At 36.8% G+C, this 27,062-nt stretch overlaps 1 protein-coding gene across 1 annotated transcript in view; it reads right to left on the bottom strand.

The window, feature by feature from the left end:
* The window catches only part of LOC128559215 (phosphatidylinositide phosphatase SAC2-like), a 107,540-nt gene that overhangs the window by 53,818 nt on the left and 26,660 nt on the right, over positions 1 to 27,062 (bottom strand). The window contains exons 3-7 of the mRNA XM_053550426.1: positions 17,696 to 17,832; positions 9,399 to 9,530; positions 8,698 to 8,742; positions 4,253 to 4,450; positions 3,539 to 3,563 (exon numbers count right to left, since the gene is read on the bottom strand). Of these exons, the coding sequence (XP_053406401.1) occupies positions 3,539 to 3,563; positions 4,253 to 4,450; positions 8,698 to 8,742; positions 9,399 to 9,530; positions 17,696 to 17,832 (537 nt within the window). The remainder of the gene's footprint in view (positions 1 to 3,538; positions 3,564 to 4,252; positions 4,451 to 8,697; positions 8,743 to 9,398; positions 9,531 to 17,695; positions 17,833 to 27,062) is intronic.

Raw genomic sequence — 27,062 nt, 5'->3', positions numbered from 1 at the left:
TTCCAAGGTATCATGTATCTGAAGAAAATTCAGCTAATAATTTTTAGGAAGATCAGGTCTTTTGAAAATACTCACAGGTCCTCTGGTCAATTTTCAGAATTTGCTTCCATGGGAAAATGGAACTTTGGATGATATTTTCAAACAAGAGCCCAAATAGGCATTAGTGACCCGCCTGACGAGGACGTTGACCATCTGACCGTGCTTTTAACCAAGTTTGGTGAATGAAAAACCTTTAAGCAGTTCATTAAAATAAGTTACTAATTTTGCTGTGATGGCCCCAAAATGCATAACCATTAGAACAAGGTAGTCTGAAAGACAGCTAAATCCCCCGCCACTGTTATGGATAGTGAAAGGGTAAACCTTTGACCTTTAGCTGTGACCTTGACCTGAAATGATATGGCTGACTCATGAATTCTGCACAACGTCTTGATGGGGTGATCATTTGACCCAAGTTTCATGAAAATCCTTAAAGGGGTTTAGGAGATACAGAGCTCAAACCTTTGATCTTGAGTTGTGACCTTGATCTTGAGTTGACATGGTTGACTCATGAGCTCTTGATGAGATGATCATTTAACCCAAGTTTGATGAAAATCCTTTAAGGGGTTTAGGAGATACAGAGTGGACACAAAATGGAAGGCTCAAACCTTTGACCCTAAGCTGTGACCTTGACCTTGAGCCAGCATGGCTGACTCGTAAGCTCTGTACATCAATTTGATAAGGTGATCATTTCACCCAAGTTTTATAAAATTCCTTGAAGGGGGTTAAGAAGATATAGAGCAGACACGAAATGGAAGACTAAAACCTTTGACCTTGAGCTCTGACCTTGACCTTCAGCCGGCATGGCTGACTCATGAGTTTTGCATATCGCCTTGATGAGGTGATCATTTGACCCAAGTTTGATGAAAATCTTTCAAGGGGTTTAGGAGATATAGAGCGGACACAAAATGGAAGGCTCAAACCTTTGACCTTGAGTTGTGACCTTGACCCTGAGCCAGCATGGCTGACTCATGGGTTCTGCACATTGTCTTGATGAGGTGATCATTTGACCCATGTTTTATAAAATTCCTTCACGGGGTTTAGGAGATATAGAGCGGACACAAAATGGAAGGCTCAAACCTTTGACCTTGAGCTGTGACCTTGACCTTGAGCCAGCATGGCTGACTCATGGGTTCTGCACATCGTCTTGATGAAGTGATCATTTGACCCAAGGTTTATAAATTTCCTTCAAGGGGTTTAGGAGATACAGAGCGGACACAAAATGGAAGGCTCAAACCTTTGACCTTGAGCCGACATGGCTGACTCATGGGTTCTGCATATCGTCTTGATGAGGTGATCATTTGACCCAAGTTTGATGAAAATCCTTCAAGGGGTTTAGGAGATATAGAGCAGACACAAAATGGAAGGCTCAAACCTTTGACCTTGAGTTGTGACCTTGACCTTGAGCCAGCATGGCTGACTCATGGGTTCTGAACATCGTCTTGATGAGGTGATCATTTGACCCAAGTTTCATGAAAATCCTTCAAGGGGTTTAGGAGATATGGAGCGGACACGAAAGTATTACGGACAGACGGACGGAAGGACGGACGGAGACCTTTCCTATAACCCCCCACCACTTGTGGCGGGGGATTAACAAACTTCATATTACAAGGTTATTATATTTTTTTTCCTTCTAATTTTAGCTCTGCTGTTCCCTAATAGAGATAAAGAGGAACCATTTAAATGATGCCACAGACCAAGTTTGATTGTGTCCTAAACAAACTGCTGTACATTTTTTATTTTGTTTGTCTATAATAGTAAATGCTTATTAGCTTCAGTGCTTTCTTATAAAAGAATATCAATAAAATGAGTATAAAAAAACAGTCCCTTCTTAAAACAGCTTTCAGGAATGTGTGTCAGCTGTTTCTTTTTCTCTCAATTTTTCTATCTTAAATTGTAAGGAAGTAAATTAAAGTAATTCTCTAAAAACTTGAAAAAGGACATGTTGCACAACATCACGGAAACATAATTTGGGGAGGTTTTTCAGAGTTTTTCTATTAAAATTGTACAAGTGAAAGAAATTTTTTGCCTTTTAAAGAAATTTCTTGACATTTTGTGGTGTTGATTACTGAATAAATGACGTAGAAAAATTCTAGTTTCTTAATGAGAAGACGTTCTCTATTCTTCCAAAGGATCTTCTTACAGATTCCATTTTCCTTCTTCAATATGTAAGGGAGAGAACTAGTACTACACAGAGCTGTAACAGTCAATGTCATAATTAAGGGAAACTGGATATAACAGAATGTTAATCAAAACAGAAGATAATACATGCAGCATAATGCATACTTTACATATTTCATATCTCTAAAAATTGTATTAAGTGCAAATGTATAAACAAGTATGCCCACGGGCAGAATGTTGAGCCCGCCAGCTGTCAAGTGTGACCTTGACCTAGGGACCTGGTTCTTGCGCATGACACTCCGTCTCATAATGGTGAACATTCACCGACAAAAATTACACTTCTGATCCATGTAGAGTGAAAAATAAGATTTTTGTTTTGTTGGTTTAGAGTCAAATCAACATATTATAGGTCATATGGCAACTTTTTCAGCTTCTGATGGTGAAGAATGACCATAGGTCACCTCTAGGTATTGTTTCAGGCAAGGATAAGGACCTGGGTAGAACCACTGACCGTTCATAGGAGGTTTCAAAGCCATATAATTGAGGGGAAAGTGATTGGAAGTCATCCCCATACCACTCAGCCATAGAGGCCACTGAAAATCAGTAAGAGCATATTTTGGCAAGATACAACAACCTTGATGGTAATAACTTCTAAGTACAATATATATCAAGCTGTGGTCAAAACAAGAATGTGTCTTACAGTCTAGACTATCTAAGAGATCCCCTGAATTAAAGACCTAGGCTCTCTGTCTTAAAGGCGTATGCTAGAAAACGTCATTTTTGGGGGAAATGCCGTTTTCAAGGGCAGATAACTCTTTTTCGATACCGGTGACCTATGATTTTTATTGCATTTTTTTGTTTCTTAGATGATTGTCCTTCGATATCCAAAGTTTGAAGAAATTCTGTTATTGGGAAAATTTTCGCACCAAATTCTAGCATACGTCCTTAAATGACTATATTTCATCCAGCCACACACAATTTCCTATATGCGACAAGCTACCAGACTTTTCCAGTTTGGTAGTTCCTGTTTGTCTGTATTAAACAACGTTAAATCCAATCTCTCAATCATAATGTTGTTTTGAAGACAGATCCCTTTGCTGAGGGCAATAACTGTCTTTGACTATTATCATCTTGCCAGATTTCATCAGTCATTTCAATAAAATATGGTGGAAAACAAATGGGAAAATAATTGTTCGGAAAAAAGTATTCTGAACAAAAAGGAAGCTTGATCAAATTATTTCCATTTATCAAAGAGCGACATAGATTTGGGTCAGTAAGCTACATGTTCAGTAGTTACGAGAACAAAAGCAGGAGCTTATGTGAGAGTTTCTCCACGCTTGCATTTTTTAACACTGATAAATTTATAATTAGTTTGTAATACCTTGTGACATCTCTTTATACTCTTGCTGATATTACAAAACATTACATTAATTTAATTACAATGTCAAAGTCCCCCTATTAAACTTTTTGAACTTAGCACCTCCACAGCCAACAGCAAATGGAGGATGATGATTATTCTTAATAAATTGTTTTTAAACAATATCTCGAATTGTCTTTTTCATTGTTTTTAAAAATTCCTCATACTGCATTAAAATTTTCTCATTTCTTGATGTAAAACGTACAGTTATACTTCATGTGAATGTGAAGCCATTCACAGTTTGAGACTGTATTAAAAGGCTCACTGTCATATGTGACCTTTTCTTAAAGTTCTTGCTAAAAGTCACTTGACAGTCTTGAACATATTTCCAGAACAATATGACACCATTCATTGTCTACATGAAAGTAAAAAGAATTCTCCACCAAGATTGTGTGTTTGTTATTGTTTTTTTTTTTGTCCTTTGGGGTTTTTCTTTTTTTGCTCTATCTTATCAAAAAAGTAAATATGACGTTTTGCGATGCATGGCTTTATGGCTGTGTTTGGGGTGCTTTGTGATTCCGGGAAATCTACCCTTACCTTTTATCTTTGATAACAGAAAACAAAACCAATCTTGAGTTAAATAAAATGATCAGCAACATAACTTTTCAAGAGATTTTTTTTATATCAGACAATGAGCCAGAAGGTGGATTATCCCAATATATATTTCTTTGAACATACCATATTGTCATTCTGTTCAGTGAGATCAGTGAGCTCCTTCACCATGTGGAGATTCCAGAAGAAACGTGTATCACATCTCTGCCACAGTTCTAACGTCCTGTTGTAGCTGGACGATGCCTGACTCTGTATACTGTTGGTCAGATCATGGGTCTTACAGTAGTAAAAACTGTTACTTTCATTGTACATCTTGATCAGTTCCTTAAATATCAATGAACAGTTTGAATAATTACTTAAGGTAATGGACCGGTAATGACACTCGCCAATTTTCGTATGATAACATATTTCCGTTAGGCAATTCGTCATTCTTTAACCCTTACCCTGCTTAATTTCTAAAATGGACGGATCCATCGTTCAATTTGGGTAATACCATTTATTATTCAAAGGGGAGTTCATTGAAAATTTACTGACTGAACAGCGAACAGTGCAGACCATGATCAGACACGGATGTGCAGGCTGATCTTGGTCTGCACTGGTCACAAAGGCAGAATCATACGCCGGCAACAGGCTGAAGGTTAATTGCATCCTTCCATTTACATAACAATATTCAACTTTTTGAACATCCCCTACAACAATAATATTCATAACTTTATAAACTGTTCAGCCTATCTGAATATAAATTCGAAATTAATTCAGCAACACCAAGTAACATATATTATTTCACAGAATTATGTGAAATAAAGTTATTAAACAACAAACCGTCCATTTAAATACTTCCGATGAATCAGCAAGATATGATGGTTTAATAACCTCATCACATTCAACAAAAACTGTAATTTTGATTAACAAACCAGCCTTAATGACTCAGCAGGATTCTCATAGGAAATTTATATAAGCTCTTATTTCAGATCTGTGACTCTACCACTTCTAACAATTTTCTTTATTTCATAATTCTATCATATTAATTTGGAAGAATTAATCCTTTTCTACAGAACTAAAATATTAACATGAAACACAGATAGATTTCATACTGGGTAGCTCTTGGTGTTCCAAGTAAGAAATTTGCTGACAAGATTTGTTTGAAGGACAGAGTGCTTGACTCTGAAAATGTTAACCAACTGAGCAGTATAAATGATTCAACTCTCATGTAATTGAGAAGGGTTCTCAGAATCAAAAGTATTACAGTTTGTTTTTTGTTCCCTCAAACCAAAATATATGATATTAACTGATTCGAAAACATTTAGAATAGTATCATATTTGGCCTGTGACGTAGGAGTTGCATGCAATATGACATTGTGGCCTTGTATGCCAAATTTTTGTGCTAAAGTGAGGTTATCTGAATGTCAAAAACGTTCTTAGATAGACAAATAAAGTTTTACACAGATCCGGTTAAAGTTCTCATTATATACATATAAGTACAAATGACTATGCCCTCTGGCAGCCTTGGTTTTGGACAAATCAGAATAACATGAACAATCTTGATAGTGAGTCGATCAAGGAACATTTTGAGTGACATTATTTGAAAATTGGACCAGAAGTTTCTGACAAGAAAATCTTTAAAAGTTCAAACATAATACATAAAGGGAAAAGTGACCACACCTCCCAGCAGTCATGTTTTTAGACAAATCAGAGTAATCTGAAAGTTGGTAGAGATAGAACAATTCTATTAAAGTATTTTGAAATCTGGCAAGTGGTTTCTGAGAAGTAAATTTTTTAAGTTTTTCTTTTCCATTGTCATGGCAACCAGAGTTTTAAATGGAATAAAACTCTTTAAACAAATCTGGTAAAGGCCCATCCAAGAAACATCAAATCCAGGTTTCATTCACTTCCACCACTGGTTTCAGAGGAGATGTTGTTTTAAGAAAAGTGTGGACTGATGGATGGACACATGATGAATTGTGAGTGATCACAATAGCTCGCCCCAAGCAAATCATGCTTAAGTGAGCTAAACATATGAACAAATACTGTTTAAGTTTCAGGGCAGTTGAGGGATAATGGTAGAAGGGGCAAAGGAGGCAAGTATGTATAAAGGATACTATAAACTAGATGCACGTCCATAGGACACAGGTACCCCCCACTCCTGTCACTGTACATGGTTTTATGACTTAAGGTTAGGCCCTGTTTATGTATTTTTGACTAAGTCAAGGGCCATAACTTTGGCCTGACTGTGTGAGATCCAAATTAAAATGCCTGGTGCACTGCTTCCCGTGCTGAATAACAATCCTGTGAGGTTTGCTGACTCTGGGTCAAATACTTTTTGAAAAATGAACAACACAAATTGGGACAGACGGATGGAAGGACAGACGAGGGCACTCAAGTGCCCCCTGAAAAAATTGTGTGTGTGTGTGTGGGAGGGGGGGGGGGGGAGCACAGAAATATATGGAGAAACATAAGAAAAGGATAGGAATAAAAACAATTAACATCTTTTTCTTACTTTCTGACTGATTGTGGGGAGGCTGTAATATGGAGAAGTTGTTTTTCAAACTGTTGGTGTGTAATGGGAACATTCAGAAAAAATATTTAGTACCATAAGAAAGTGATAACAGGAAGATTGAAAAAAAATACTGGGGGACAAATGGTCCATATCAAGAGCCCTGTGGGGTCCCTAAACCAAATACTGTCTCCCCTATTACAAAGACCAGATCTCTTGTGAAGTTTTATGATAATACGGGAAGTAGTTAAGAAGATACAGTGAAACTGTGAAATGTGTATCAACACTATTGCAAGTATCTGACCCCAGTCACATTGACTTTTGGGATTCTGACCCCTGACATGTTTGTTCTTAAGCAAAACCAAGGTGACTGAAACTGTTCAAATATTTTGACGTCACAGAAATAAAAGGTTGTTTTGAGAAAAACTCAAAGAAGAGGGTCACTGACCCTAAAGCGCTCACCTGTAAACTGTAAACTGTTCGTATCCTTACTATTGAGCTGATGGCATTTACAAAATTGTTTATATTATGCCTTTTTAAATTTGTCAACAATGACAGGTCGTATCTGCTACAACCTCCTATTTACTGTACAAGTGTTGTATCCAAAATCTAATAATATGCAATCTAAAAATGTTGTAAGTGGCAGATACCACTTTTTTCTTCAGTAGATATTTCAAAACCTACAAAAAACTGGGTTGCAAGTAAGATATATTATTAACAAAATGTTATTTTTGGCTCATTAAACAGGGTCACACAATTATGATTTTATGTTCAAGTTATGGCTCTTTCAATGCAGATTCCAAAAATGTATAGGTTATAAAAGATCATAAGTAACAGTTACAACGGTTACCTTATATCTTTGGGACATTGATTTGTTCTGTACTCTAGATCTTATCAAAAAGACAGAGAAAGCATGTTAAAAATATGCTTCAAGCTGAGAGTTATGAACAATTCTATATTTGATCAAAGCGGTAGCTATTTTGTTTTCAGGGGAACAGAAAATGAAATGGCAATGGTAATGAATTCTCATTGTGTCTTTTGAAAACTATTTGTTCTACCTTTTATGTTTTCTCTGGGAGATAAATTTTTTATCTATTTAAGAAAGAGTTATTGTTTTAGTGCTTTTCATTTCATTCCATTTTCATTTATCATAATGTTAAGCTACTTAGAATTTCCTTCACTGGATTTAACTAGAATGTGTCTGTCGGACACAGGGTGTGCCCCCACTGGTACATTTGTCACAAATAAGAGGCAGTAATTCCAGTCTTAATGGGGTATAGCCTCAACAAACATTTTATATAAAGAATTCATTATTCTAGGCAATATACTTTTTGAGCTATGAGCATCACAAACAAAAAATCCACTATTTTGGCTATTTCAAGAAGAATTTCAAGCGTGCAAGGTCACAGCACAATGAAGACTCATGCAAGGTTTCATGAATTAAAACCAAATACTTTTTTAGCTAGGCACATAATTAGATGAAAATGTTTTGTTTTTTTGTTGGGTTTAACATTGCACCAACACAATTATAGGTCATATGGCGACTTTCCAGCTTTGATGGTGCAGAAAAACCCATGCCCCTCTGTGCGTTATTTGATCATGAGCAGGCACCTGGGTAGAACCACCAACTTTTAATAAGCCAGCTAGGTGGTTTCCCCACATGCAGAATTCAGTGCCCAGAGTGAGGCCTGAACCCACATTGGTGAGGGGCAAGTGATTTGAAGTCAGCAACCTTAACTACTCGGCCATGGAAGCCCCAAGATGAAAATGTGCAGTTTTGAACATTTTAGGGGCCATAACTATAGAAATAGGGAGCGGAGCCAGATGAAAAATAGGAGGTGTGCAAGTTCATATCATATAAAGACTCATGCAAGGTTTCGTCAATATATATCAAATACTTTTTGAGCTAGACCTGTCACAAACTTTTTTCGGACAGACGGATGCATGGACAGAAGGACACACGCTCATACGGACAAGACCAAATCTATATACCCCCCACTCAGTGTTGGGGGCACAAAAATGCATCACACCCGTATTATATGGTACATCAATTACACAGAACTAGCTCCATTTTTACCTCTAATATTCTTCTTTCAAACTTTTCTCTGTCCTTGACATCTTTCTGAAATGACACAGATACAGTGACCCCAACATCAAATGACACAATAACCCCAATATCAAATGTTTATCAATTGGTATTCCTTGAACTTACTGTTCTCTGTAGTATATATCATTTATTTCCAGGAAAAATTTGGAATATTTATTATTTATACCCTATAAATCATTATTTATTGGAATATTTATAAAAAATTTACATTTTTATCTATACTGTCTCCATTTAACAAAATGCAGATCAGAATCAAATTTTGTTAAATATCCTATATCAAAATACAATTTCAAGTAAATCATTCTTACCCCATTTAATTCCTAAATTATTGTGTGATAAATCTAAAAGTTTCACAGAAATTGTTACAAATAAGATTAGAATGCTACTGAAATTATCTTAATAACTTCAGGAGCTTTAAGTTACATGGATCTACTGCTTACAATCTAAAGAAAATTTACATATTTTCTTTGCATCGAATTCTTGTTTAAATTGAGCAAATAAATATAATAGTGCTTGCGAAATCTTCTATTAAAAGCTTCAAAAATTCTGCTGCAGATATTTCATGTAGAATTCTATCTGCCGCTGACGTCAAACCCCTTGCGGGAACGTAGACGTTTTCAGCAAATAAATGCTTTTATTTCATGAAATTGTTACAATGATACGAAACAAACCTTTCTTGGTTTAACATTTTCTGCTGCAGATTTAATGGTGTTCCAGGTCTTCTGGAGTGACTTCCCCTGTCCATCGGCATTCTGAGTAATACGGTCTGTCTGACGAATTCCAAAATGATGCATCTTGCATAACTAGAAAATAATTAAAATGTAATAACTGCACATTGCAAAATTGATCATGCATTCAATTTTTTCCAAGTTTTAAAACACATGTTACAGCTTTATGTGGTATCTAAATCAAAGTTTCAGTTCGGTAAGAATAATTTATGTGACATGCTGTTTGTTAAAGACATTGGTGCTGCTACTCCTGTACATGGTGCACAAGTTAACAACTAGAATAAATGAATCCCTATTTAGACCAAGGAAATAAAAATTCTAATGAATAATTAAAATTTCTATTTATGTTATCATTAAACTGAAATTGATATCCTCAAATTTATGCACCAAGAAGTAACTTTTATGTCCGAGACACTAATAATGAATCCTATGTAAAACCACCAACCTACAGTTAGCCAGCTGGAGGTTTTGATACCACATATAAGTGAGAGGCAAGTAATTCAAAGTCTTAACTACTCAGCCACAGGGGTGGGGGTGGGGGTGGGGAGGGGCGGGGGGCTCAAAGCTTGAAAATCTATATGTTCCAGGTTCAAACAAAATAATCCTGCAGATTTGAGAAGCAAATATATAGGATGAGGTAAATCTGAGAAGCAGGTAGATAAGACAAGGTAGATTTGAGAAGCAGATATATGGGATGAGGCAGATTTGAGAACCCCATATAGATAGGATGTGGTAGATCTGAGAAGCAGGTAGATAGGATGAGGTAGTTTTGAGAAGCAGGTAGATAGGATGAGGTAGATTTGAGAAGCAGGTAGATAGGATGAGGTAGATTTGAGAAGCAGGTAGATAGGATGAGGTAATTTGAAAAGCAGGTAGGTAGGATGAGGTAGATTTGAGAAGTAGGTAGACAGGATAAGGTAGATTTGAGAAGCAGGTAGATAGGATGAGGTAGATTTGAGAAGCAGTTAGATAGGATGAGGTAAATTTTAGAAGCAGATAGATAGGATGAGGTAGATTTGAGAAGCAGGTAGATAGGATGAGGTAGATTTGAGAAGCAGATAGATAGGATGAGGTAGAAGCGGGTAGATAATATGAGGTGATTCGAGAAGCAGATAGATAGGATGAGGTAGATAATATGAGGTAGATTTGAGAAGCAGATAGATAGGATGAGGTAGATTTGAGAAGCAGATAGATAGAATGAGGTAGATTTGAGAAGCAGGTAGATAGGATGAGGTAAATTTGAGAAGCAGGTAGGTAGAATGAGGTTGATCTGAGAAGCAGGTAGATAGGATAAGGTAGATTTGAGAAGCAGGTAGATAGGATGAGGTAGATTTGACAAAAGACAAACAACTGAATCCTTCAGGCATGAATTTGAACGAAAGTTTCTGGTATAAAAAAATAATAGAAAATAAGTTATTTTTTTTTTAGAAACATAAGGCTATCATCCATTAATAAACACTTCAATTTAAATACTTTTTGAGGTACTTGCAGCACAAATGTCTATCGATATCTGTGGTAAAGGGCCATAACTAGGTAAAGGGCCATAACTCTGACATTGCAGAGTGAAAGCTCGAAAACATACAAGGTGCAAAACTTCATTCCGAAAAATATTTCTGCATGGATTTATGGTTCTAGGACAAATGCTTTTTGCAATATATGCAACACAAACTTTCAAGCACATGTTTCTCTTAGTCAAGGGCCATAACTCTGGTAGACTAGCTCCTAGACTATGATATATCTTTTTACATTTTTATTGAATGTAGTGAACTGAGCCAGTCTATATTCTATGTCCAATATCATAATAATTTCAATATCACTCCTGTGTGAAAATCTCTACAATAGACTGGCTTTTGTCTCTATGAAACTGAATTTGTCAAAAAAGTGAAAAAAAATATAGAAATATAGTTATTATCAGTCTAGTGGCTAGTCTATAACTCTGGCTGAGTGAAATACAAAACATAACCTCTGATGCACAATGTTACATGTTGAATAACACTCTATGATGTTTCCCAACTCTTAACTCAAATACTTTTTGAGATAAGCTGCGAAGACACAGTTTCAGATAGAAAGACAGATATCCGTATGTAACATCTGGACTGACAGCTGGATGGACCAGGGTGAATCCAAGTGCCCCTATAGTTTTTTTTTTTTTTTTTTTTTTTTGGGGGGGGGGGGGGGGGGGGGGGGGGGGGGGGGGGGGGGGGGGGGGGGGGGGGGGGGGAACGGGTGAGGGGTGAGAGGAGGAGAGAGGAAGGGGGAAGGTACAAAATACCACAACTTTAAAAATTTGTGTGTACATATTTTGTTTTCAAAGATGACTAGTTAATGAGATTTATTTCCACAGTTATCTTCCTCATATTCTGTCTCCATTTTTCACTCTTATATTTCACTCTTATTTGACAGCCATGCAATAAACAGTCTGGAAATACATCTTCAATCTCTAGAAACAGACACAACAGACAGAGAATCTATCAGATCAGAGCTCATACAGTGTATCCATCTATTTATGTCTTGCTGTCAGATTCTGTCATTAGCAGTTGAGTTTCTGCTTTATATTGTATACACCAAGACTGTCAAATTTAGACCAGCAATTGTTACACATTTCAAGAGGAATAACTCCAGATTTGTTTCTTCATTTTTCTGGTTTTAAAAGATAAAAGGTAGGGCTAGATTTCCTGGAAGCAAAGAGCACTCCAAATATAGTCATAGAGTCATGTATTGCAAAGCAGGCCCGCAACAAAAAGAAACTGCAATGGAACGAGAGCTTTCACTATTTAAGTAACAAAGGCTCCCGAAGCGTGCCCAATAATGCTACAGTTGTCCGCACAAAATATGCCAGACTAGTTGAGGTATGAATCATTTTGTGACCTTGACCTGAGAGACCCTGTCATAAGCACAACATACCTTCTCAATATGGTTAACATTTGTGTCAAACTAGAAAATGCTTTTGTAAAAAAGCGCATGTCTCCCCCAATGCAAAGTCCTATAGGCAAGAAGTCAATAGAGGTCAGGAGCGAAAGTCAAAGAGACACTGATGGTTGGCTGCAATAGGGATTATCTACTTGGCATGTCCAGTCATCCCGCTAAATTTCAACACTCTTGGCCTAGTGGTTCTCAAGTCACCGTTCAGGCTCCTGTGACCTTGACCTTTGATCAAGTGACCTCAAAATAAAAAGGGGTCATCTACTCTGCATGTCCAATCATCCTATTAAGTTTCAACATTGTAGGTCAAGTGGTTCTCAAGTTATTTCCAAAAAAATGATTTTACATGAACAGGCCACTGTGACCTTGACCTTTAATAGACTGACCCCAAAATCAATAGGGGTCATCTACTCTGCATGTTCAATCATCCTATGAAGTTTCAACATTCTGGGTCAAGTGGTTCTCAAGATATTGATTGAACTGGTTATCAATGTTCAGGCCCCTGTGACCTTGACCTTTAACGGAGTGACCCCAAAAACAATAGGGGTCATTTACTCTGCATGAACAATCATCCTATGAAGTTTCAACATTCTGGGTCGAGAGGTTTTCAAGTTATTGATTGGAAATGGTTTTCCATGTTCAGGCCCTGTGGCCTTGACCTTTAACAGAGTGACCCTAAAATCGTTAGGGGTCATCTACTCTGCATGACCAATCATCCTATGAAGTTTCATCATTCTGGGTCAAGTGGTTCTCAAGTTACTGACCGGAAATGGTTTTCCATGTTCAGGCCCCTGTGACCTTGACCTTTCACAGAGTGACCCCCAAAATCGTTAGGGTCATCTACTCTGCATGACCAATCATCCTATGAAGTTTCAACAATCTGGTCAAGTGGTTCTCAAGTTACTGACTGGAAATGGTTTTCAATGGTCAGGCCCCTGTGACCTTGACCTTTAATGGAGTGACCCCAAAATCGATAGGGGTCATCTACTTTGCATGTACAATCATCCTATCAAGTTTCAACATTCTGGGTCAAGTGGTTCTCTAGTTATTGATCGGAAATGGTTTTCCATGTTCAGGCCCCTGTGACCTTGACCTTTGATGGAGTGACTCCAAAATCAATAGGGGTCATCTACTCTTTATGACCAATCATCCTATGAAGTTTCAACATTCTGGGTCAAGTGGTTCTCTAGCTATTGATCGGAAATGGTTTTCAATGTTCAGGCCCCTGTGACCTTGACCTTTGACGGAGTGACCCCAAAATCAATAGGGGTCATCTACTCTTCATGACAAATTATCCTATGAAGTCTCAACATTCTGGGTCAAGTGGTTCTCTAGTTATTGATCGGAAATGGTTTTCAATGTTCAGGCCCCTGTGACCTTGACCTTTGACGGAGTGACCCCAAAAACAATAGGGGACGTCTACTCCAGCAGCCCTACAACCCTATGAAGTTTGAAGGTTCTAGGTCAAATGGTTCTCCAGTTATTGCTCGGAAATGAAGTGTGACGTACGGACGGACGGACGGAAGGACGGACGGACAGGGCAAAAACAATATGTCTCCTGGGGGAGACATAATTATTTTCAAACCCCTTGATAAATAGCAGAGTTATGGACCAGACAAGAAACAAACCATGTTAACCTTTGACTTCTAAGTGTGACCTTGACCTTGGAGCTAGGGGCCTGGGTCTTGTGCATGACACATCTCATTATAGGAAACATTTATGCCCAATAATTTTAAAATCCCTTGATGAATGACAGAGTTATGGACCGGACACTAAACAGACCCGGTTAACATTTAACCTCTAAGTATGACCTTGACCTTGGAGCTAGGGGTCTGGGTCTTGCGCACGACATATCATCTCATTATGGTAAACATCTATGCCAAGGTATTTCAAATTCCCTTCATGGATGGCAGAGTTATGGACCAGACACGAAACAGACCGTGTTAACATTTGACTTCTAAGTGTGACCTTGACTTTGGAGCTAGGGTTTTGGATCTTGCACAGGACACATCATCACATCATGGTGAACATTTATGCCAAGTTATTTTAAAATCCCTCTATGGATGGCAGAGTTACAGCCTGGACAGGAATTTACACAGACGCATGGATCCATGCATGGACGCCCGAACGGACAGTGCGATTTTAATATGCCCACCTTCGGGGGTCATAAAAATATAGTAGACAGGTTGCTTTAACAAGAGGGTCACTGACCCTAAAGCGCTCACCTGTGTACAAGGCTTCAAGTGTATTTGTATAAGTACAGAGTTAGGTTTCTTCTGTGTTAGCCTATATTATATACAATGTCACACACACTTTTGAACCTAGGGCAATAATTTGAACAGTTATGGTAGACATTACAAATCTGGTATCACATGCCAAATATCAAGACTCTATCTATTATTGATTCAGAGAAGAAAAGTGACCACACCCCTGGCAGCCATGTTTTTTGACAAATCGGAAAAATTTGAACAATCTTTGTAGAGGGTCACACAAGGACCATTTGTGTAAAATTATTCTAATATTGGGCCAGCAGTTTCACACAAGAAGATTTTTAAAGGTTCAACTATATACATATAGGGAAAAGTGACCATGCTCTCTGGCAGCCATGTTTTCTTAACAAATCAAAATAATTTCAACAATCTTGGTATAGGGTCACACAAGGACCATTTGTGTAAAATTATTCTAAAATTGGACAAGCAGTTTCATACAAGATTTTTAAAGTTTCCACTATATACATATATGGAAAAGTGGCCAAGCCCTATGGCGGCCATGTTTTTTGACGAATCAAAATAATTAGAACAATCTTGGTAGAGGGTCACACAAGGACCATTTGTGCAAAATTATTCTAAAATCGGAAAAGCAGTTTCATACAAGAAGATTTTTAAAATTTCCTCTATATATATATAAGGAAAAGTGACCACGCCCTCTGGCGGTCTTGCTTTTTGACAAGAAGGTGAGCTAAAAATCCAGCAACAAGTACATTTTAATAATATGCAAAATACAAGAAAGTGGGAGGGGGATGATAAAAGGGTGGAGGTGTCACATCAACAGAATATTTTGAAAATATATGGCAATTTCAAGCTTCCAATAATGAAGAAAGTCAGTTTATCACAGTAAATAAGTGTGTGAAGTTTCAATCCATTCCCGCTAGTGGGTACTGAGATACCAGCATACATACAAAAACTTAACCAAATCGGGACGCCGACGCATGGGCCTGTCCAATAGCTCTACCTATTCTTTGAATAGTCTAGCTAAAAAACTTACAGAGCTTTTCCACATATACTTTACATACTATACATGTGCTTGTGTAAAAATGTATTTCCTTGATAACTTTGTTTTAACTTTATGCTCAGAATTACTTGCCTTTTAAGTAACTTTCTAAATTTGTACAATCATAAAACAGATGGATATGTTAACAATTTAACTATTTATGGATATGTTAACAAGACAACAGTATACTGTTCCTTCCAAATCAAGCATGGTATATAGTTCCTTCCAAATTAGACTTTGTATATTGTTCCTTAGAGACATAGTATAATATTTCTTCCAAATTGTCTAATTCTACTGGCTTCATTTTACACTCACCTCACCTCTACAAAAACGATAAAGGCATTGTTTGCTCCTTAATGATGTATGATGGATCTTGTTTTCTGTAAGGATTATACATTAAAAAATTCTTCCATCTTTTAGCCTTATGCAAACATTTTCCAGCTTTTTTTAAAATCACACCAACAACTATTATCCTGTAGCATCTTCCACTTTATTAACGGCAATGTCTTGCCTGGCATTGCTTCCAGCTCCAGTTGATATCTGGTATTATACCTTTAAGCTTAACTGATTCTTACTAAAAAGAATTTGACAATGATATACAATGAACCAGCGGCGGCGAAACATAACACAGTAATTTCATTGTTAAGGCTTATGACAGACATTTTTTTGGCAAATTTTTTACACTAAATGCATTTTTCAAAGATTTAGAACCTTAAAAATGATTTACTTGCTATACTTACTTATAGATCAACATCAGCTGGATCTCACAATGATTTACTTGCTATACTAACATATAGATCAACATCAGCTTGTTTTTCACATGATTTACTTGCTATACTTACTTATAGACCCAACATCAGTTTGTTTCTCACAATGATTTACTTGCTATACTAACATATAGATCAACATCAGCTGGATCTCACAATGATTTACTTGCTATACTAACATATAGATCAACATCAGCTGGATCTCACAATGATTTACTTGCTATACTAACATATAGATCAACATCAGCTGTTTCTCACAATGATTTACTTGCTATACTAACATATAGATCAACATCAGCTGTTTCTCACAATGATTTTACTTGCTATACTTACTATAGATCACATCACTGTTCTCACATAAATTACTTGCTATACTAACATATAGATCAACATCAGCTGTTTCTCACAATGATTTACTTGCTATACTAACATATAATCAACATCAGCTGTTTCTCACAATGATTTACTTGCTATACTAACATATAGATCAACATCAGCTGGATCTCACAATGATTTACTTGCTAAACTAACATATAGATCAACATCAGCTGGATCTCACAATGATTTACTTGCTATACTAACATATAGATCAACATCAGCTGTTTCTCACAATGATTTACTTGCTATACTTACTTATAGATCAACATCAGCTGGATCTCAGTCTGACAATGTTTTATATGTTTATATGTTGTACTTACATCTAGCTAAACACCAGCTGGTTCAGAGTCTGTCAATGTTTTATATGATGAACTTACATCTAGATCAACTAGGTCAATATCAACTGGTTCAGAGTCTGACAATGTCTTAAATGACGTACTTACATCTAGGTCAACTTTAGCTGGTTCAGAGTCTGACAATGTTTTACTTGCTGTATTTACATCTAGGCCAAGAGTCTGACAATGTCTTAAATGATGTACTCACATCTAGATCAACTTGAGTTGGTTCAGAGTCTGACAATGTTTTATATGATGGACTTATATCTAGGTCAGCCATGTCAATATCAAATGGTTCAGAGTCTGACAATGTCTTAAATGATGTACTCTCATCTAGATCAACTTGAGCTGGTTCAGAGTCTGACAATGTTTTATATGATGGACTTATATCTAGGTCAGCCATGTCAATATCAAATGGTTCAGAGTCTGACAATGTCTTAAATGATGTACTTACATCTAGATCAACTTGAGCTGGTTCAGAGTCTGACAATGTTTTACATGCTGCACTTACATCTAGCCCAACTCCAGCAGGTTCTGAATCTAACAATGTCTTACTTGCTGTACTTACATCTAGATCAACTTCAGCTGGTTCTGAGTCTGACAATGACAGGACAGTGATCTTGTTGATCTGATAAACATCATGTTCTCCTCCCAGTCGGCCAACACATGTCTGTTTGCTTATCAATAACAACCGCCATTCAGAGTCTGTAATGCAATAATGTAAGTGTAGGTTCATGTTCAAACAGTATCATTATTATATTTTCTGGTCCTACTGGATAATGAAGTGCATTCCATGTATATGAAGAAAGAGTTCAGTTTTAAGCAGGTGCTACCTTTCATGAACAGACTCAGTCAAGCACCGTCTGCTATCATTTTGTTTGATTGCATTCTATGCTTCCAAAGATTCATATGAGCCGTGCCATGAGAAAACCAACATAGTGGGTTTGCGACCAGCATGGATCCAGACCAGCCTGCGCATCCGCGCAGTCTGATCAGGATCCATGCTGTTTGCTTTCAAAGCCTATTGCAATTAGAGAAACCATTAGCGAACAGCATGGATCCTGACCAGCCTGCGCAGATGCGCAGGCTGGTCTGGATCCATGCTGGTAGCAAAGCCACTATGTTGATTTTCTCATGACGCGGCTCAATTATATTTTATCATCAAGTAGAAAATATTGTATTTTACTGCTAGCTAAAGACGGAATTATAGCTTTATGTACTACCTAGCACGACAAGAATTTTTTGTTAATAAAAAATCAGAACTGCTGGGAGCCAACCTCATCATAGTAAGCTACTTGACAAAACAAGAGGGCCATGAAGGCCCTGTATCGATCACATGACCTATTGACCTAAAGATCATCAAGATAGTTTCATTAAGATATGGTCATAAATGTGGCCTCTAAAGTGTTTTAAATAACTTTTCCTTTGATTTGACCTGTGACCTATTTTTGAAACCCCCTATGACTCAATTCAAAACCCGACCTAAGATCATCAAGATTAACATTCTGACTAAGTTTTATGAAGATACAGTCATAAATGTGGCCTCTAAGTGTTAACAAGCTTTTCCTTTGATTTGAACCCCGGTGACCTAGTTTTTTGACCCCAAATTTACCCAGATTCGAACTTGAACCTAAAGAACATCAAGATTAACATTCGACCAAGTTTCATGAAGATACAGTCATAAATGTGGCCTAGAGTGTTAACAAGCTTTTTCCTTTGATTTTTACCCAGTAAAACCCAGTTTTTGACACCACCTGACCCAGATTTAAACATGACCTAAAAGATCATCAAGATTAAAATCTGACCAAGTTTCATTAAGATATGGTCATAAATGTGGCCTCTAGAGTGTTAACAAGCTTTCCTTTGATCTGACCTGGTGACCTAGTTTTTGACCCTACATGACCCAGATCAAACTGGACTTTGAGATCATCACGAGTAACATTTTGACCAAGTTTCATGAAGATACAGTCATAAATGTGGCCTCTACCGTGTTAACAAGCTTTTCCTTTGACTTGACCTGGTGACCAAGTTTTTGACCCGGATGACCCAATATTGAATTCATCCAAGATTTTATTGAGGGTAACATTCTGACCAAGTTTCATTAAGATTGGGCCAAAATTGTGACCTCTAGAGTGTTAATAAGCTTTTCCTTTGAATTGACCTGGTGACTACTTTTTACCCCAGATACCCAATACAAAATCGTCTAAATATTTTATTCGGGTACCTTCTAACCAAGTTTTCATTAAGATTGGGCCAAAATGTGAAATCTAGAGTGTTAACAAGCTTTTCCTTTGATTGACCCGGTGACCTAGTTTTTGACCCCAGATGCCCAATATCGAACTCATCCAAGAATTTTATTAAGGGTAACTTCTCACACAAGTTCCATTTATATTGGGGCCCAAAAATTGTACCCTCTAGAGTGTTAACAAGCCCTTTTTCCCTTTTATTTGACCTGGTGACCTAGTTTTTTGATCCCAGATGATCCAATACGAACTTGTCCAAAATTTTTTATGAGGGTAACATTCTGACCAAGTTTCATTAAGATTGGGTCAAAATTGTGACCTCTAGAGTGTTAACAGTCAAACTGTTGATGACGGACGACTGACGATCGATGACGACGGACACAGGGCGATCACAAAAGCTCACCTTGAGCACTTTGTGCTCAGATGAGCTAAAAATTCAACAAGAGGACCATGACGGTCCTGAATCGCTCACCTGTCCCCACATGAACTGAGTATGCGTCGTTTTTTCTATTATTTGACATAGTGACCTAGTTTTAGAGCTCATGTGACCTAGTTCTAAACCTGACCTAGATATCATCAAGGTGAACATTCTCATCAATTTTCATGAAAATCCATTGAAAAATATGGCCTCTAGAGAGGTCACAAGGTTTTTCTATGTTGATATAGACCTAGTGACTTAGTTTTTGACTGCAGCTGACCCGGTTTCAAATTTGACCTAGATATCATCAAGATGAACATTCAGACCAACTTTCATGCAGATCCCATGAAAAATATGGCCTCTACAGAGGTCACAAGGTTTTTCCATTATCTGACCTACTGACCTAGTTTTTGACCGCACGTAACCCAGTTTCGAACTAGATCTAGATATATTATCAAGATGAACATTCTGACCAATTTTCATGCAGATCCCATGAAAAATATGACCTCTACAGAGGTCACAAGGTTTTTCTATTATCTGACCTAATGACCTAGTTTTGGAAAGCACGTGACCCAGTTTCAAACTTGACATAGATATCATCAAGGCGAACATTCTGACCAATTTTCATGAAGATCCATTGAAAAATATGGCCTCTAGGGAGGTCACAAGGATTTTCTATTTTTAGACCTACTGACCTAGTTTTGGACCGCAGTTGACCCAGTTTCGAACTTGACCTAGATATCATCAAGATGAACATTCTAATCAATTTTCATGCAGATCCCATGAAAAATATGGCCTCTACAGAGGTCACAAGGTTTTTCTATTATTTGACCTACTGACCTAATTTTGGATGGGATGTGACCCAGTTTCGAACTTGACCTAGATATCATCAAGATAAAAATTCTGACAAATTTTCATGCAGATCCCATGAAAAATATGACCTCTAGAGAGGGCACAAGGATTTTCTATTATTTGACCTACTGACCTAGTTTTTGGCTGCAGTTGACCCAGTTTCGAACTTGACCTAGATATCATCAAGGTGAACATTCTGACCAATTTTCATGAAAATCCATTGAAAAATATGGCCTCTAGAGAGGTCACAAGGATTTTCTATTATTTGATCTACTGACCTAGTTTTTGACCGCATGTGACCCAGTTTCGAACTTGACCTAGATATCATCAAGATGAACATTCTCACCAACTTTCATAAAGATCCCATGAAAAATGTGACCTCCAGAGTGGTCACAAGCAAAAGTTTACGCACGCACGGACGGACGACGGACACCGGACGCTGCGCGATCACAAAAGCTCACCTTGTCACTATGTGACAGGTGAGCTAATAAAAATTGAAGAAATCTGAAAATGTGCTGATGAAAAAACATTTATTTTCAGATTTATGACCATGTTTCCTGAACAATCAAAATGTTGAGGCCAAATACTGAAAACTGTAGGAAGCATTCCTTGATATCATTCAATCCTATCCAAAACTGTCTCTAAAACCCAAAGCCATCTTGATTTAATCCCAAAAGTCCCTTAGCCTACAACTAGAACTGTATCACTAGCATATTCTGAGAAATTTTCGACAATGACAAGAAGACCATCAATTTCGACATTCAGTGTTATTTTCTACACCCTGCAAAGCTTTTTATTACAAAAGATTCATTCTAATGTGGAACAGTTCTGTCACATGCATCAATTCTCGAGAAATATCCTGGAATTGAACATTTCTTTTCCATTTAAGGAAGACATTCAAATAATCATAAAGTTAATCTATTTAGTACAGGAACCAGCATCATGGAAGCAGAAGGAAAATGAGTGTTTAATAGTTCCGCAGAAACACTAATATAACATATTTGTTAAATTGGCATAATTAAAATGACTCGTGCTATCTGTTTTTGTAAACAGTGGGTTAATAAACGATAGTTACCCTAGGAAGAGCTCCTAGATTCTGTTCTAGATGTTTGTTTGTTTGTACATAAGTTTATTTACAGTCGCCACCAGTAACCCATATGAGCGGCTCCCACAGAATACTGTTAGTAATGTTGCTAGGTACAGAAAACACTCCAATTCCAGAAGCTTCCCTGGTTCTTTAGCATGCCAGGAGGAGAAAAGCACCCATACACAGTACTCTTATCCCAATGTAAGTAATTTCAGTTGGAGGAGTGGGGGCTTGAACTCATGACCCCTGGTTTCATAGTCAGACAGTTTTACCACTGGACCACTGCGTCCGCTCTTATCTGTTCTAGAACTTTTTTGTTTTCCTTAAGTAACTTACAATTTCTCCGCATTAACCTTTAGCCTGCTGGCGGTATATGATTTTGCCTTTGAGATCAATGCAGACCAAGATCAGCCTGCACATCCGTGTACCATTAACTGTTAAATGGGGTGCATACCAAAAACAGTGACTGAATGGCGAACAGTGCAGGTCATGATCAGACTGCACCGATGTGCAGGCTGATCATGATCTGCACTGGTCACAAAGGCAGAATCAATCTTGTCAAACATGACAAGGCTTAAATCTTAATGAACAAAGAGAATTTCTTTCCATTTTATTGACAAGACAAAATCCACAAATTCGCATCCAATGAGATAGCTGTTTTGGCCAAAACCATAAAATTTCATGACAACATATAAAATTGAACAATTTCACATTAATGTCTTTCTTTAACCTAATAGAGAAAGTCATAGACAACAAACATCTTCAGAAATAAACAAGCACGGCCTTAAACAGAAACTATATTGGGAAATCATTCATTTGTGCTGCATTATGATTCATTAATAAATAATTCTCACTAAAAGTTGGCATCTCTGATCAATTAATCTTTCTCTAATCATCACACCTGATAACTTGTTGTTTTCGCTGAACTGTTATCAGCTTCACAGCTTCTTAAAAGCAACGATCTGTACAAAACAGCAATATTACAGATCAATAATTTAGCATCAGAATTGTTTCTGCCTTTTTAAAGTAGTTATAAATAATTACAAGAATCAGTGTCTTAAACTGATATCTAAAAAAAAACTGTTTAAGATTTTAGCAGTTTCTGTTTTCATACTGTCTTATTTGGCATGCAGTTATCTTCCTAAAATTTCAATGCCACTTTTTCTTAGAAAAAAAGTATTTGTGACCTGTAATTATTTGAATATTTGGATATAGTCAATTATTTTTAAATTATTTTTTTATAGTATATGTATATAAGAATTTCTTTTAAAAAGTTAATTTTATACATAAAATAGAGTTATTTCACACATTGAAATTTAAATAAAAATCCTTTTTAGCATATTTCTATTTCTAGCAACAATTAAACCATGTGAAGCAGTTGTTTTTTTTCATTTTGAATTATCATTTGTTCATGGTCTACGAACAAGCAAAATTCCAGAAAATGACATTTACAAAATATTTTAACATTAGTGAAAACTGGCTGGGCTTTAAAATGATTTTTTTTTACTGTGACTTTCTTCTGTGATATCCAGGGTAACTACAGTGTATTTTTTTGTTTAAAGGTGGTTAATCAGATTTTGGTCAACTAATGGATTTTTTCAAAACATACCCAGCTGATTGTTTACACTTATTTTATGTTCATCGAGTTCGTAATACACATCAGATTTTCTCTATTTCTGGTTGCAAACCAAGATAGTGTTAATTTAGCATAAGTATTTATAAATCAAATAAATGTTTTTGCCTGGAGAATAATATAAATATAAGCAGCCACTGTATTAAAGTTATCATAGATTTGAATTTACAAGTACATATTTTGCCAAAATTAAGTAGAAATGCAAGTTTATGAAATCATTATTACCTCCCTTCATCTATTTCTGTTGAGCAACCAAGTTAGCTAGAAAACAGATGAATTCTGAAGCTACATGCTACTTTAAAACTTGTGTTTTGTTTCAAGTAGTTGGAGTATCCCAATATTTATCAAATGCAAATGTGAAAGTTGAAATTATTTTGAAATCTAAAAAAATAGTCCACTTTTTAAATATTTTTATATAAAAGGGAGGTAATTACAAAACTTCATAAAAATTAATAAAATACACATTTCCAATAGGGATCTAGCTCTATGTAATGGGTCTTTTTGTTCCAAGTAAATAAATCTCAAACAGGATATATGAAAACTGAAAAATGTCTGTATATAAGTAACTTTATATAGTAGATGTCCAACTGTTCTCTGGACTTCAGATATGGTTTGATCAAGTAAATGTTCCCATATTCTTTAAATTACAAACAGATTTCATACAGAAAAAATGTTCCCATTATTCTTTAAATTACAAACAGGGTTTCATATAAAAACTAGAATGTGTCTGTAGGACATAGGGTGTGCCCCCCCCCCCCCAACTGGTACATTTGTCACAGATAAAGGGCAATAATTCAAATGTTTGCAGTCTTAATGGGGTATAGCTCAACAAACATTTTATGAAAAGGATTCATTATTCTAGGCCATATTCTTTTGAGCTACGATGATCACAGACAAAAAATCCAATATTCTGGTTATTTCAAGGGCCATTACTCTGTAATAAGCCCTAAGATTCTCGAGAAGAATGCCAAGTGTGCAAGGTCACATCATGATAAAGACTCAAGCAAGGTTTCATGAATTTACATCAAATACTTTTTGAGCTAGGCACATAATTAGGTGAAAATGTGCATTATTTTACTATTTCAGGGGCCATAACTTTAAAAATAGGGGGTGGAGCCAGCCAAAAAATTAGAGGTGTGCAAGTTTATATCATGATAAAGACTTATGCAAGTTTTCAACCATTTATATTAAATACTTTTTGAGCTAGGTGCGTCACAAGGTGAAAATGTGCATTTTTGACTATTTCAGGGGCCATAACTCTGAAAATAGGGGGCAGACCCAAATGAAAAATAGGAGGTGCGCAAGTTCATATCATTATTAAGTCTCATGCAAGGTTTAATCAATTTATATGAAATACTTTTTGAGCTAGGCACGTCACAAGTTGAAAATGTGCATTTTGACTATTTCAGGGGCCATAATTCTGAAAATAGGGAGTGGACCCAAATGAAAACTAGGAGGTGCACAAGTTCATATCATGATTAAGTCTCATGCAAGGTTTCATGAATCTATATCAAACACTTTTTGAGCTAGGCGTGTCACAAAGTGAAAATGTGCTTTTTTTTTTTTTTTTACTATTTCAGGGGCCATAACTCTAAAAATAGAGGGCGGAGCCAGACAAAAATTAGGATGTGCGCAAGTTCATATCATGATAAAGACTCATGCAAGTTTTCATCAATATATATCAAATACTTTTTGAGCTAGACGCGTCACGAACTTCTGATGGACGCACGCACGGATGGAAGGACGCACGCACAGACAAGACCAAATCTATATGCCCCCACCACTCATGGGGGGGCACAAAAATGTTCCCATATTCTTTAAATTACAAACAGGGTTTCATATGGAAAAATAACCCCATATTCTTTAAATTTCAAGCAGGGATAATCATACAGAAAAAATGTTCCCATATTCTTTAAATTTCAAGCAGGATTTCATACATAAACAAGAGCTGTCTCCATAGGATGACACATGCCCCCGATGGCACTTTGAATGAATAGTTATGGCCAATGTAAGAGTTTAGGACCTTTGACCTACGGACCTGGGTTTTGCGCGCGACACGTTGTCTTACTGTGGTTCACATCCATGCCCAATATTTTTAAAATCCAAGCATGAATGACAAAGATATGGACCGGACACGCCCATCAATGCACTATGTTGAAATATGACCTTTAACGTCTAAGTGTGACCTTGACCTTTGAGCTACGGACCTGGGTCTTGCGCACGACACGTCGTCTTACTGTGGTACACATTTATGCCAAGTTATTTGAAAATCCATCCATGGATGACAAAGATATGGACCGGACACGAATGCACTATCATGAAAAATGACCTTTAACGTCTAAGTGTGACCTTGACCTTTGAGCTACGGACCTGGGTCTTGCACGCGACACGTCGTCTTACTGTGGTACACATTCATGCCAAGTTATTTGAAAATCCATCCATGGATGACAAAGATATGGACCGGACACGCCCAACTATCATGAAAAATGACCTTTAACGTCTAAGTGTGACCTTGACCTTTGAGCTACGGACCTGGGTCTTTCGCGCGACACGTCGTCTTACTGTGGTACATATTCATGCCAAGTTATTTGAAAATCCATCCATCGATGACAAAGATATGGACCGGACACGAAAATTGCGGACAGACTGACAGACCGACAGACCGACAGACTGACAGACGGTTCAAAAACTATATGCCTCCCTTCGGGGGCATAAAAATGTTCCCATATTCTTTAAATTACAAACAGGGTTTCATATGGAAAAATTACTGTAAGTGTATTAATATTAGCGGAGTACTAATTTTCGCGCTATTAGCAGGAACGGGCATGTGCTAATTCATGTCTAGCGCTAATATTAGACTGAAATGAAAGGCTTTCCTAATAAAAAAGTAACAATTATCTATTGATAATACCGTAATTACAATGCAAGAGAACACAGACAAATACATATTTATTGTGTAAATATGACAATAACAGTATTCCTAACTAATATTCTGCAGAATGTTTCAAATAGAATAATCAAACCTGCTTGAACATTAGTGCAAAAGTCATCTATTATTGTAAATTAAGTTGCATTTATTTTTATCTTCCACTGCGAAAAAAGGGTCAATATATGGGAGTGTACGGTCCCGTATATTTCGAAAATACGGGCGTATACGGGATGTATATTACAAATATACGGACCTAATATACGATCCTGTATTCGGAACATCTAGTATACGGGAAGTCCGTATATTTGTCATGCATATACGGGATCCCGTATACGCCGAATATACATAAATGTATATTTCCCGTATATATGCAATATACGAACTTTCCTAAAAGATCCCTAGAAATGGTGTTTATTCGTGTCCTGCTTTAACATAAGTTTCATTTTCATGTATTTGAAGGGTCTTGAGACTTTTTTTTTTTTTTTTTTTTTTTTTTTTTTTTCCCGTATACTTTCCGTATTTTAGAATATACGGAACACGTATACGAGCCTGTATATTCCGAATATAGGTAGTATACGGATCCGGTATTTTTGTCATATACGGACTGTGATTGCATCTAATATATGGGGCATATACGGACTTGTATTTTCTAATATACGGGCTTCGGATTTTTTTCCGTATACGCATGATATACGTAGTATACGGATCCCGTATTTTTGTCATATACGGACTGTGATTGCATCTAATATACGGGGCATATACGGACTTGTATT

This window comes from Mercenaria mercenaria, chromosome 9, assembly GCF_021730395.1.
Source record: "Mercenaria mercenaria strain notata chromosome 9, MADL_Memer_1, whole genome shotgun sequence".
Classification (NCBI taxonomy): Eukaryota; Metazoa; Mollusca; class Bivalvia; order Venerida; family Veneridae; genus Mercenaria; species Mercenaria mercenaria.
The sequence above is the reverse complement of the archived record's forward strand: the minus strand, read 5'-3'. Positions and strand labels throughout refer to the sequence as shown.